The sequence below is a fragment of the Xyrauchen texanus genome, chromosome 46 (genome assembly GCF_025860055.1).
Source record: "Xyrauchen texanus isolate HMW12.3.18 chromosome 46, RBS_HiC_50CHRs, whole genome shotgun sequence".
Lineage (NCBI taxonomy): Eukaryota > Metazoa > Chordata > Actinopteri > Cypriniformes > Catostomidae > Xyrauchen > Xyrauchen texanus.
The window spans coordinates 21,923,361-21,938,482 of NC_068321.1; the positions used below are offsets into that span (position 1 = coordinate 21,923,361).

At 38.9% G+C, this 15,122-nt stretch overlaps 1 protein-coding gene across 2 annotated transcripts in view; it reads left to right on the forward strand.

Annotated features, from left to right (window-relative positions):
• LOC127638592 (furin-like) overlaps nt 1-15,122 on the forward strand; it is a 125,649-nt gene that overhangs the window by 97,252 nt on the left and 13,275 nt on the right. For both annotated transcript variants that reach the window (XM_052120172.1, XM_052120171.1), the window contains exons 7-10: nt 4,213-4,301; nt 6,364-6,536; nt 8,570-8,782; nt 13,801-13,901. In XM_052120172.1, coding sequence (XP_051976132.1) covers nt 4,213-4,301; nt 6,364-6,536; nt 8,570-8,782; nt 13,801-13,901 — 576 coding nt within the window. The remainder of the gene's footprint in view (nt 1-4,212; nt 4,302-6,363; nt 6,537-8,569; nt 8,783-13,800; nt 13,902-15,122) is intronic.

A 15,122-nucleotide genomic window follows, 5' to 3' on the forward strand; every position in this document is an offset into this window, starting at 1 on the left:
CCAACATAATGGTCTGTCGAGAGTTTTCTTTCAGCATACACGGACAGCTTTCTCAGAAATTATTGATTTGATTAAATACAATACCTCCAAAGCTTTAATCAGAAGCTATTGTTGCCCACATGATTTAAAGAGATATTTCAGCCAAACATTAAAGTCTGCCATTTCCTCACCCACATGTTGTGCAAAGCGAAGTGTATCAGCTAATAATAACTGAAATTTTGGTTCCCTTCTCACACAAAGCTATTTATCTTTAGTGCACAAGTCGTACAGACCAACATGGTCATGGGAATTTGACATGTTGCTACCTAATGTTCTGGTACCCACATCGACCCCATTTTGCTGAGTTACTGGCAAGCGCCATCTCCCATCAGACATATTTGCATCATGTCAAATGTGTTTACCTTTTCCTGCGGCACTACTGATCCTCAGAGCATCCTCAGAGACACAGGTTCTGGTCCCATGGAAACCAGAAAGTCATTTAAATCATTGATAGGGTTGGGGTTTGGCCATATGGATAATAAAATATGCATTCCTGTTGACTGGCATTATTTACAACTACAAATACAACTCATTTTTGGTGCCAATTTATGGACATTTTACCTGAAAAATGGGACTCACATCCAGCTTTGGCCACTTGCGGTACTGGTTCAAATTTCGCTAAGCACAGACCGATTTCAGCTGGAAAAACATTCGACCTACTGTTGCTGAATTTACAGTGCGATCAGTCTGATTGGACATTCATGGTTGCTGTTTTGGAGCTGGTGTGAATTGCAAACTTCTTTTTTTGGATATAATAGAGAAGTCTTAACATTTGTGAAAGATTTTGCAATGCATGAATGAAAAGAATCATAATGATAATAACATAATTGTTTGGGTAAACTGTTACTTTAAATTAGGGATGTGCATTTTGATCATTTTGAGTAATAGTGTACTTGACAGATAAATCAACCCATTGGGAAGTGTGAACAAGTTCAGTTTGTACATTTTGTATAATTGTTGGTCTATGTATACATGCATCAGACGGACGTGTTTTACCATTTTATTGCATCTCACTGTGTGTTTTGTTATTTTTATTGACGCTGTGTCATACTAAAAATGGTTTGCAATGAATATATTTTCATGATCAATTCCTTGTACTTGAGTACTTGGATTCTTCTGCCATCCCTACTTTAAATACTGTACATATTTTTTTACTTTCTGTAGATCCATAGGAAATATTGGTGTGTATTTACTTATCTACTGGGGCCCAGATGCAAAAAAAAAAAGCTGTAACGGGCCACACCGGTGTAATAATAATAATAAAAAAAGATAGATGCCACTGTTGCATCATCGTTAAATTATATGAATAATATTATTTAAGTTTTAATCACATTTTGTTTTAATAAAGGATATTTAGCTTGTAATGGAACTAGTGTTGTCACGGTACCAAAATTTCAGTAGTCGGTACCAATACCAGTGAAATTTCACAGTACACAATATCATTTTCGGTACCACAGCAAACCACAAACACAGGTTACTGAACAACACTGTTTTATTAACAAAGTTAACAAATTAACAGCTGAACTAAGAACAAAAATATACCATTGAGCAACACTTCAAGTTAAATATATTATTTTTGAATTATAACAAAACTGTACAATGTATGCTTAAAAGTATTTTTGAACACTTAAAGTAAAAGTTGAAGCAAATCTTATATAAGTCTTTACCAAGTACTAAAAAAAATAAATAAACAAGAATACAATAGAATGAATAAAAAACTATTTCCAAACTAATGTGCAAAGTGCTTTCATATTAATAAAGCTGCATATTGCCAATTTTCTTCACGATAAGAAATGCACAGTGACATATATTATGATTAAATAAGTCGCGAGCCATCACGTTCTAATCTAGCTGCATTAAGCGTCCGGACTCGAGGGATGAGTGTCGACGAGGCAGAGTCTCTCTCAGCCAGGTGCAGTTTCAATCTCTCCCCCTTAGATCGGGACATTCAACTCATTGAAGAGGCGCTTACCACACAGAGAAATGCATCTGGACTGATCTGTGTAATTCTTCTCCTCCGAACTGCAGTGCTGCTCTCACGCTTCATCATTACAGTTTAATGTGATTTCATGTTCCGTTAAATGAGATCAAACGACTATTAGACAACAAAAAATGTTCTCGACAATCTTTTATTTTCGACGTTGTCGATAATGTTGACTATACGTTTCAGCCCTAATCCAAATGATAATATGCTTTTAAACTCACCTGCTTTATTTGCTTGAATAAATCCTGGTGTCTGTCTTTCAGGTGCTTTATTAAGTTTGATGTGTTTCCTCCTTTCGTCAGAAAATTGTGAAAGCAGCGTTTACAAATAGGTTTTTGCTGATCTATGATGTTTCCCTTTTCATCAGCCTCAAATCCAAAGAATTTCCAAACCTGGCTTTTTCCACTTTTCTTTTCGACAAGATTAAGTTGAGACTCCGCTGCAGCAGCTTTGCTTGTCATCATCTTTTGCTTGTTGTGAGCGTTCGAAAGTTCCCGACTCTGATTGGGAACTGGGTAGACGCGTTACTCGGTACTCTGGTACCTTCAGAAATTCTGGTATCGTAAAAAAATTCTTGGTACCGGTATTTTTGACAACACTAAATGGAACAGTGATGCAGGGTCAGAGAATAAGGAGGGCTCTGGGCAAAAATGCCCCCAAAAGTGAAAAAAAAAATGTCCTACAGTTACAAATGTGGTTGGCAAACATTGGCCCTGATTTCTGTTTTTGTATTTATACCATCTGATATAGTTCTTAAAATTCTACTTTAAGAGTAACATTACACACTATCACATACTATATGTTTGAATATGTGATGCATAACAATAATCAGAATATGTTCCATTTACCTGTTATGACATGACTCAAGAAATTACTCTTTATTTATTAGTAATTCTGTTCTGTTGTTACTTGCATTACAAATAAGATTTTAATTTGATAAAAATGATTGCGCTCCCTTTATTTGGTTGATACGCAAGTGCGAGCTGAGCGCACACAGTACAAGTAGAGATGTGCAAGTGTTTTGAGCGCCCTCGCTTATGTACTTACTCTCAAATGGCGCTGGGAGGTCTGTGAATTATTTCTGAAACATCAAAACAAACCATTGCGTGGTATCGGGATATTTTATCGTGAATGAGTACATGAGCAAATGATCTAACCCAATACCAGTCCTATAGCAAATGTATCATTCTTTTTTGCATGCCGTTTCATCCGTGGATATCTGAAGGAATCAAAACTTCTGTTGAACTCTTCCAATGGATGGTGCTGGTGATGCACTAGAGAACGCACTTGTGGAGACAAATGAGCTGTGAAATGTGGCTGTAGGTGGTATCGACACCCTGTGTTCAAAATACGAATTTCATATAATTCCTCAATTGCGTGGAAAATTATTTTCTTTTTCCAAAATCTCTCGCAGACTGAATCAGAGCAGTCGGCGGGCTGCAGATAGCCGCGGGCCGTAGTTTGGACACCCCTGCCTTAGAATGAGAGCTTAAAAAGCTTATCCATTTCTGCAAAATGGATGAAGTTTATTTGATGTGCCATCTTCACATGTGCTTCAGTTTAATTGGTAAAAAGTCAGATGTAATGAAGGTTCTGTGTAGAGAGGCCACTACCTCAACACATCTGTGGTTTAATGGGCTCTCCAGTCCTCTTCTGGGGTCCCTATCCTTTTTTTGGCTTTGTCTTGAGGAAAAAATGAGTTCCAGTTAGATGTAGCTGAATGGAGAGAATAGCTCTTGCGTTGCATATACAAAACCCAGAGCCAGCTTTTCATTAGACAGTGACATTCGTCCCGACCACAGAGCCATTGAGATCTGTCTGCAGTACCGTAGGAACGTGCATAGGCACAAGCCACAACCCTAATCTGCAAGAATGTATTATTCTTGGTAGTTTAATTATATATTGTTGTTGACTGCAAGGCCCTACTTCAATTTTAATTGAAGGATAAAGATCCTGCATCTGTATTTGATTGCGGTGAGAGCTGCCCCTCCATTGTCACGACAGCTTGGTGTCTCGACCCCAAGACTGTACGAACGTGCACTGAATATGAATTGAGTTTGAAGTGAATGTGAACTGGATGTGAATTGGGCAACGACACACTGTTCACTGGTGCACAAAAGCTTTTTATCAGCCAACTGAATAGGGCCAAGCCAATATCTCTCTTTCTGTCTCTTTTTGTCTGCATGTAGACATGGGACTCGTTGTGCTGGGGAGGTTGCAGCAGCAGCAAATAACGGTGTCTGCGGAGTGGGTGTGGCCTACAATGCCAAAATCGGAGGTGAGTGAAGAGTCAGATGGATTTAGCATGCATTGATTGGCTTTTGGAAATTTGCTTATTGTAATAAGATCAATCAAAGTGGTCACTCATTAAACACACACATTAAAACTCTTAAACCATTCAGTAATTTCCTGTTGTTCGTGCATCTGATGACCAATGTTTTCAGCCTTGAACTAATCTAAAACACTTTATCTTTCGATTATAAAACACTTCCATTAGGGCAAATTATCTCAGTGGGTTTTGAAATATCTTTTGAATTCTGGTCACATTGAATCCATTCAGGGCTGCAGCCACAAAAAAATAATAAATCCACATCTTTTATTTTAATGGAGCGTATTCAGAGAAATGCTTTATCTTTTTGTAGATGAGTGATTAAGGAAGACTGTAAGCCTTTTTGTGATTTCTGTTTTTTTTTGTGTGTGTGTGTGTGTGTGTGTGTGTGTGTGTGTGTGTGTGTGTGTGTGTGTGTGTGTGTGTGTGTGTGTGTGTGTGTGTGTTTGTTTGTCTAAAGAAGATGAGACAGCAGATGTTGCTGATCTTCAGTAATTGGCCACTGGGTCGTGTGGGTGGGTGAACAGTCTGTGAATCCTGTTGAAAGGATTATTATTAATCAAACAAAAATGACCCCTGAATCATTCTTTTTTATTTGATGCTCTCTCTCATCTTACACCGTGCTCTAACCAGACCCGACACAATAAATCAACAAGGGATACATCTTAGTCACGTGTAGTCAGACTTTAGGTTTTTTGGCATAATATATCGTCCACTTTATAGCTCATTCTGGCCACAAACTGCCCACTTAGACAAGAAAAGAATGGCTGACCAAAATGTTAAGCAACCAGCCATGACATAAACTATGCAGCTTCCTGGGACGGCAGCTCAGCGAGGGTGGCAAAAAAGTTCAGTTAGGTTGCAAAATGTTCAAATAGGTACTGGACACCTTTTGGCAACTATAGATATAAATCTGTTTGTGTGCATGTCTGTGTGCAAGAAAAAGAACACACTCTCCTTTTAATGCAAATATAATGCAAAAGTATCTAATGATGGTGTGGCAGGGTGGAGGGCGGGGCTGGGTCGTGATTCTGCACACCCAGCCCCTAATCAGGTTAAAGCCTCAGAGAGGGATAAATGCAGACTGGAAGCTGCAGTGTGAGAGAGAGAGAGATTTACGAACAGCTGTCTGACACATTTGTGTGTTTGACTTTTTGTTTAAGTTTTGTATTAAAATTATTTATATTCTCAAGCCAGTTCTCACCTCCTCCTTTCCATTAATCCATTTACAGATGGATAAAAATAAAACAATAATTATAATTATTATTTGTAGAACATCCTCTGACACATTCCCTACAATGTTTCAGAATTTTGCATAACTGCAATGGAAATAAATACAAATTTATGCCTCAAAACTTTTTCATAGTACCTTTCAAAGATTCGATGCCACCAACCTGGCAAAATTTGGCAAATCCTGTGATTATGATTAGTTGTTCCTCAAAAGCACTCATTTAACCAGCAAAAAACTTTGTTTCCAGGTGGACTGGTGCCCCTTGACTCCTGGAAAGCAAACTATTCAGATTGACATCACAGATTTTATGCTAGTTTTGCCATTTTTATGTGCAAAATGCATTAGATGGACAGTAGACAATCTTAGATGATTTATCAGAGATTAGATAAATCACGTCTCTTCCCTGTTCTTTTTTGTCCTGACCATTCTTGACTATGACAAGCAGCTTAACACTTTGTCAGTCACTTGGTTTCTGTTTCTGTTCGGCTTCACTGAATAGCTCCGCCCACAGTGAAATCTCATTGGTTCAAAACCAAGCTCCTCATAGCTTTGTATTAAACAGCAAATATGTCCTTATTGACTGTAATTTTGTCATTTCACACAGCATTTTCATGTTCAGCGAGGACAAAAAGTTTGGTCTTGTTGGGATTTCATTTCTCATTTGTTGGTTTTTTTCAATCCTTATTCATTTTTCATTCTCTTTTTTTCTCCAAATCTTCATCACATTTACAAAACCATCTTATTATTATGTTTCATCTCTCTGGAAACATTATTGTGCAGGTGTGCGGATGCTGGATGGAGAAGTTACAGATGTTGTGGAAGCTCAGTCCCTGAGCTTGAACTCCCAGCACATCCACATTTACAGTGCCAGCTGGGGCCCAGAGGATGACGGGAAGACGGTGGATGGCCCTGCCAAGCTGGCCAAAGAAGCTTTCCTACAGGGTGTCACCGAGGTCAGTCTAACTTTCCTATCAGGTCATCTGAGCAGATTTCAGGTCAGCTCTATGTGTCACAGCTGTCGCAGGCTCTGATCAGCACCTCGGTAAGAGAAGCCAGGCTGGATGCGATGAGCTCTAGTGCACTTTGACAAAGACTCAGCTTTCTGTGATCTTTGAGGGAGATTTTGTTTTCGGTTTCATTTGTTTTCGGTTTCCTACTGTATTGATATGCTAATTTATTTTCTTGTGTGGTGCACATACCCCTGTCCCTTTTCAGTACATACCTTGAGTTTCAGTGCACACACACACACACACACACACACATCTCAAACTTCAAATTAGTTTGCTTCTCTTTTACAATCGCTTGTTCCCTTTTCCATCTTTTTCTATTTGCATCCTATTTTTTTTTTCATTATTCTGTTTGTTCCTCTTTCATTTAGATTTATCAGCTCCAGCATTTTTTGTGTTGTTATGTGTTTCAAACCATATGCTGAAAATATTCCCTCTCCTTCCATTTCCAATGCACCATCAACAAACATCGGTGCATGCACCCCTCCTTTGTGCCCATGTTTTGTGTCGGAGCGTGGTGACACATTCTGACAACCATTTAGGAAGCTTGCATTATTCACAATGAGCAATTTTGTGAAATATCTTTAATGGAATTATATCCAAACATCTGCTTTCACATCACGCTTTCGCAGAAATGATCAGATTTGGCATAGCGAGAAAAGAGCGTGTCGTGTTTGAAGGGCAAAGGATCTGACCTTTTTAGGGTGGCTGCCCGCCACGAGTTCTGCATCTATTTCACTTCAAACGTGCCCTTGGTAATAACAGACATGCTTTTGTCGGAGCATAGAAAAAGATTGAATCCTTTCCTTAATCGTTTCCGCTTTGTGAATAATGTTACTTTTATACTGGCGTGCAGGAATGAGTTTGTCTGGTGTTCATTTGTACAGGATTTAAAACCGATGTATCCCTCAAGTTATTTACTTGACAAATTACACTTCACATAAACATCAGTCTCAGTGTCATGGCTGGAAGATTTACACTTGCTTTCTTCTTCTGCTGTCCAGTTTTATCACTCCAAGAATTGTGCCTCTGAATATTTAAAACCAGAATGCTGCAATGCAAACAAACAAACAAATTATTTATAGCCACAATAATCTCAAGTCAGTCAGCTGTGAATATTAACCATAAGGAGGCCAACATTTTGCAGACTTCCTTGCAGAGAGAGAAAGAGAGAGAGAGAGAAGATTAATATATGAGAAAAGAAAAGTAGCACTCTTTCAGCTGTCCAACCAATTTAATAAAGACTAAATGCAATACATTGCAGCTTACATAGGTCAAAATATTGGTTTTACATTAATCATGATATCCATGATACACTTTGTCAATTGAAATTTTGTGAAATGAGTTTCAAGTGGATGGACAATAATGGGCACTAAACAAATGTTTGTTTGATTCATATATACATTGATAGATGATATCTGTGCTTTTCATAATTCATATACACTCACTCAGCACTTTATTAGGAGCATTATGGTCCTAGTAAAGTGCCCAATGTGTCCTTCTGCTGTTGTAGCCCATCTGCTTTAGGTTCAACGTGTTGTGCATTCTGAGATGCTATTCTGCTCACTACAATTGTACCAGAGTGTATCTGAGTTACCGTAGCCTTTCTGTCAGTTGGCCATCAGGCCATTCTCTGTTGACTTCTCTCATCAATGTGACGCTTCCGGTCAAAATCACTGAGTTATCGGAGTTACCTTAGCCTTTCTGTCAGCTGGCCATCAGGCCATTCTCTGTTGACCTCTCTCATCAACGTGGCGCATCCGGTCGAAATTTTTTCCCCACTCAAAATGTAAGGTTTAAAGTTTTTCATTATTCTCTTAAAACCTTAAAATCATAACTAGAAAATTGCATTCACACTTCGGCATATTCAAACGTTTCCACTTCTGTGTCAAATCAAAAGAGATTATGCAAATAGTGACCAGCACTGACAAAGTATGAGAGAGTGTGTTTGACTAGCTGTGTATATATTTGCATTGTAGGGTCGTGGTGGGCTGGGCTCCATCTTCGTGTGGGCATCAGGTAACGGAGGGCGAGAGCGGGACAGCTGTAACTGTGATGGATACACCAACAGTATCTACACCCTTTCCATCAGCAGCACCACACAGTACGGGAACGTCCCTTGGTACAGCGAAGCCTGTTCCTCCACCCTCGCCACCACCTACAGCAGTGGAAACCTCAATGAGAAACAGATTGTATGTATTAAATACACATGTTTCGTTCACATGTGTAAACCTTAAAAAAAACAATACACATATTATGGTCATAAAAGCAAATGCTTACACAAAACCTTTGTAAGTGTTTATTGTCAGTCAAATACGCACATGCACACATTTTACAGTCAAATACGCAAATGCTTACGAAAGCCTGTTTATTATCAGTAACACTATACTTCAACTCCATTGAAAAGACCATCACTGGTCACAAGCACACTTTATATGTGTTGGGTTTCGGATGCTGGTCCTAAAATCAGAATTGGTGTGCTGGAATGCCCACCAAGCTTTTTAAATAACTTAACCAGCAAAGGCTCTTTGCTCGACCAGTGTCCCAATCTACATCAGGGTTCTTCAAGTAGCGGCCTCTAGCAACATTATGGCTGATCAATCATTTTTATCCAAACCCTCCTATTCACGTTTGATGAAATCGCTATGCTGCCTTTTACATCAGAGTGCTCTTTGCACAAAACCCAATAGTAAATTTAACAACACTAAGAGGTGAGCGTAACAACGACCAGTGTGCAAAAAGAAAGGCTAATTTTTCCTTACTCAATGAGATTATAGAGAAATAGGAAGAATATACATTTTTGTTCTCCTAATTTGTAAACAATATCCCTAAAATAAATGTTATTTCTTAGTAGAGATTGTCAAAACCTGTTTGTTAGTTTAGAATGGTCATGTTTATTCTACATCTATCCCTATTTATGGCTATTTTAATTTAAATAAGCACACTGTATTTAGGATGTTAAGTTTTGCTTTAGAAGTAAATTGATGTCCGTGTGAATTATAATGAAAGTGCTGAGATCTTATAATTACTCTGAAAAAATGTGTGGCCTCCCTCAAGTTTTCATCTGGAAAATCTGGACCTCGAGAGAAAAAAAAAATGTAGTTAAAACGCCCTGATCTACATTTAGCTGGAGATGGAAATTCATGATGGTCTAAGCTGGTCTTTTCAGCAGGGAACTTTGTCTCATTAAAGGCCTTACAAATAGATGAAAAGAAATTCAAATTTCAACTTTGCAGCTTTTGCACGTAAGGGTTAGCACACAGACAGACCTTCAAACCTTTGACCACACAAAAATGCTTTTTTCAGTTGTCAGCAGAACTGTAAACGTCAGAACAAACAGGCAGTGTGCCAAATATGCCGCATAGTTTAAATGACGGTGCCACAGTACATAGGGAAAGTGAGTGATGGATTTTTGCCCCGTTCATCACGCTGTGAAGATGAAGTGTCAGCCAGTGAAATAATTTCCACATCTGCTGCTGTGATATCCTGTGGGTTGTATAAAAAAAAAGAGTTCTGTAAACGTCACACCCTCAGGAGGCAAAAAATTCACTTTAGAGCAGCATCTGAAAACTTCCCCATCGCAGGTGCTGCTGTAAGCCATACACATCTGCTCTGTTTCCTTCATTTCCTCAGAGAGTACAGAAACGGTGACTGAAAAAACAAGAGAGAGGAGAGAAAACAAACAGAAAGAAACCATGTAAAAGAGAGCAAAAGACACAGAGATAGCACTTTTGAATACCAAACATGCTGCATTGCAGATACTTTGGATCTTTTTTAAAGCATTTTGCTCTTTCTCAGTAACATATCGTCATTTTATCTCCCTTAGCTGAAGTTTAGACAGCCTTTTCAGCCTTTATTTTAATTAGGGCATGCTAATTAAGCCAAAGAAGGTTTCAGGTGCCCTTCACAAGTTCTAAAAGACATGAACTTCATGAACATATGTCCTATTTCTTTGCGCCGTGGCAGTGTTTTCTACAGAATTATGTTTTAGTTAGTGCTATAAAATATCTGGGCACTAAAACAAAATCTGTCTTGTCATATTGCAAGTAGCAAAATCAGAAAAGATTGTGAGACTAGTGAAATTACATGGTCTTTAGAAAACTCACTGGCCAAATAAAAACTAAGCCAACAAACTGTTAATTATAAAGGCTAACTCCTAACATCCACCAAACTTGACACAGAACTTCAAACTTATGAACATTCCATAAAAAAATTGCTTGCAGCATTTTTAACTAAACATATTCATTTAAACATGAGTGAGTAAGACAGATGTTAATTAAGTAACCATTCAGACAGATGGGGCAAGTAATTCAGTCTCGTTGAATGAAACATTTCAAAACCTTTTGAAATAGTCTGTCTAGAGTCTTTTTGACCAATTCATTAAAAGAACCACCTTGTAGGAGTCATTTGTTCGTGAATCAGACTACACATTTTCTCCCCTTTTCTCCCCAATTTGGATTGCCCAATTCCCAATGTGCTCTAAGTCCTCGTGGTGGCATGGTGACTCGCCTCAATCCGGGTGGCGGAGGACGAATCTCAGTTGCCTCCGTGTCTGAGACCATCAATCCGCGCATCTTATCACATGGCTTGTTGAGTGCGTTACCGAGGAGACGTAGCGTGTGTGGAGGCCCATGCTATTCTCCTTGGCATCCACACACAATTCACCACGCGCCCCACTAAAAGCAAGAACCACATTATAGCGACCACAAGAAGGTTAATCCAGTGTGACTCTACCCACCCTAGCAACCAGGCCAAGTGCCATAGATTCTGCGACGGCGATTAGTGATAAAGAAAACAATGTGCTGTTGGTAGCTATCCAAATTCTGATTGATTCTGTGAGACATTCATGCCAATGAATGTGATTCCACATTCTGCTGGCAGGTCAATTTCTGCCAGCTCAGTGAAGCTCATCGGAGACGTTTCGGATGGCTTCAGAGTGTTTATTTGTACGGTGTCGAATTTTTCCCTGCATGTTTGACTGTGATAGCTCCCCTCTCCCTCTTTTGAGGCCCCCATTCCATTAGAATGACAAAGGCATAACAGATTCAATTTGAAAGTGGACGCAATCCCACTGGCATGGGTGGGGTGGAATCGTAGTTTGTGTGTACATGTCTGTATGTGTTAATATCAAAATAACAGGGACAGTAAAATAAATAGTGAAAGAGAAAGTGTATGTGTGGCAGGTACTCTCCTGTGAATGCTGTGATAATTCTGTTGCCTCGGGCTGGACCTTTTTTCATCCTGATCATTGTCAATCACTCAGGCATGTCCCCATATCTCCTATGCCCTGATTAAAACCCCAAACCCTCATATGTGGCAGTGCCAGCTTATTATAAGTCTCCAGAGCTGTCATACACACACATTTCATCACACAGGGAGCAGGTTTTTTCCTTCCATTTCATAATCATATTCTTGTCTTCAGCTCTGACAGGTGCGTTAACGCATTTGGTTACATAAACAAATAATAGTCCTATTTGTAATGATATGTTGTTATTAGGTTTGTTAATTGGTGTCTCATAACTCCTAACAGATTTATGCAACAGAGCTGTTTACTCATCTCACTCGCACAAAAAAATCAAATAAATAAAAGATTCTATTTTCTTAAACTGCATCAAAACGCACTGGAAATGCAAACACTGACCTCAAATTAGTCCTCCACTGAGGGTGTGTTCACACTTGGCAGGTTTGGTTCAATTAAAACGAACTCTGTTGCGATTGCTCTGTAAGTGTGAACGCTGTCACCTGAATTCCTGGCGCTGTTTTGACTCCTTCACACATTTTATTAACTCTTCGTTTGTTCTCAGCTGGTTAAAATACCACCATATATACATCCAACGAGCGCATTTCGCCAGCCTTGTTTTGGATGTTCGGTAAGTTCCGTCAAAACATATACGTCATAAAAGCTGTCCAATCAGGTCGTGACTTTTCCCTGATGCCTTTGGTTTTGTATCGTTAGGTTTGGTGTTTAAAATGCCAGTGTGAACGCTAAACGAACCAGGACTAAATTTATGATTTTCATTTTTGGTCCGGACCAAGAGAACTGAGCTAGAAGTGTGTGAACACACCCTGAGAGACAGTGTTTTGTTAGTTAATGATATTTTACTAGTTGAGCTTCAATGATTATTAAATTCCACCACATAATGTCAAATTGAATACATGCATTAACAGTGTTAAAATATATATATATAATACGTTAAACATTTAAAGCTGAAGTGTGTAACTTTTCTATGTTAAAATAATTTCTTCAGCTTATTATCCAGAGACAACTATAAGCCATTTGTAGGTTCATTTGTACAAATGAAAACTAAACACTTTGTCTCTTAGGGGCTATAAATATTGCTCTGTTTGTTTTAATTGGCCGGTCCGGCCTCACACATCAATGCTGGCCTGCACAATGGTTTTGGGGTGTGACCATTTGTTTGTGTCATCTCCGGCAGACAGGAGGAGTGTTTGAAAAAGCAATTTGAAAACCATTTTTTATTTTCGCAATTCTGTTTGGTGGCGCAGCAAGTACACACTTCAGCCTTCATGAAGTGCATCCATCAATGCGCTAACTTTGACAGTTCAAATAAAGAGACAATCTTTTAATAGCTGACCAATCTAACCTCCAGAGGTCACACTAGACAAAATGTGACAGACTGAGATGTAAAATTTCTGTCTTGGTAAATTTGTATTCGTCATAGTCGTTTTCATTTCCCCGTAAGTACTGGTGCTACATTCTAGAAGTTCATACCCCATACTTTTTGAAAATGTTCACATTATATTTTAAGAATTTGTTGCCATCCACAAGTCTGGTGAAACATGTTCTATTTAATAATAGAGTTGGGGACAATCACTTTTAAAAGAAATGCCTTTGATTGTTGTGTTACTGATAGCAAAAGTAATCGGTTACGTAACATTATTACCTTGTAAGGAAAGTAACCTCTGTTACTTTTGCATCATTTTTGCATTGAAAACTGGTTTATTCTCGTGGTCTTTTGGCTGAGAGCGCACTCTCTCACACACACAGAGCGTAAAGTGAGAGACTGAAGCCATGTAAAGATGGTTAAAATAAAAACTGATGTGCTAGGTTTAATTGGTTTCTTGTTTCTTTTTGAATTTGTCAAAACGACATACAGTATTATTAATTATCCGTCAATGTTTTAAAAAATCAGTAAATGACGGAATCTGGTAAATGTAATAACTGCTGACCTCCCGTATGTGTGTGTAGGTGACGACAGACCTGAGGAAGAAGTGTACAGACTCACACACGGGCACGTCCGCCTCGGCTCCCCTGGCTGCTGGAATCATCGCTCTCACTCTAGAGGCCAAGTGAGTGATGACTACAATGACACCTGTCTCCACAGACACACAGACACGTAAACACACACTCCCCTTAACCCACCTCAGCAATGCTCCTGTCAATCACTCCTCCTGGTCATTCAGACTTCATTACCTTGCGTGCATCTTTTTCAGCCCTCTGACATAGTTTTGACATTGCTCATCTGAAAAAAAAATTGAAACTCTGTGAGATAGTGAGAGACAGAGGTTGGGAGATGGTTGCCAATCTACACTCCTCGTTCAGGGCAAATTGGCCCCAAGGCTCTGCGGACCTCTAGACAACATAACATCATGCTTAATTAAAAGCTCTTGCAGAGGTTTTCACCCTGTATGCTGAGAGGGACTAATGAGAGAGAGAGATCACATCTCAGATTGCATGTGGCAACGTGATCTAATTGATATTCATAGGTGTTCATACATAAAGTGTGATTCTAGCACATGTACATTTTTATGTTTGGAAAGAGTCCTGGACAGAAAGTCTGCACACTGCTGCTCCCAAACAATGCTTACGCTTATTCCTACCACAAAAAGACAAGTGATGTCTTGTGCAGGAAGCTTTTGATCAGCCACTTGGTTAGACACCGAAACCTTTAGTATCAGCATCTTGACAGCATCTTTACAGCAAAGGGGGGAATTCACTAAACATTTGCACCACTATTGCGCATAGTATTTTAGTGCAAAAACCTGTGTCTTGTTTACTAACCACCTGCGATCTATCTTAAGCAGTATTTAAATTAAGTAATTGTCATTTCTTTCTGTGCAAACAAGCTTCCTTTCTATGTAAATTAAGCTCATTATTGATTGCGTTTTATTCACAAAACTTTGCTATTTGCCCGGCACAAACCATTTGAAAATAAATGAGGAAAGCTGATGATAAACAGAATTTTGTAAATCCATCATTTCAAACAGTGATCAAATCATGGAGAAGAGCATTACAGTTTGGCATATATACAGATGCGAGTTGTAGTCAAGCACACTTTCTGCAAGTCATAGAGATGATTCAGGTGTCTTGATCATAGAAGTGGAGTGATGCTGTACACTTCCAGCAAACTTTGGAGATCCCGGTGGTCTGCTGCATCCTCATCCACATTAACATTACACCAAAACAATGTGACAAAATACTTAAGTGTTTATGTTTAGATCCTGTCAATATGTTGATTATGTACATTTCAATGTCTACCTAATCATACAAAAATGTACTTGTACACTTTA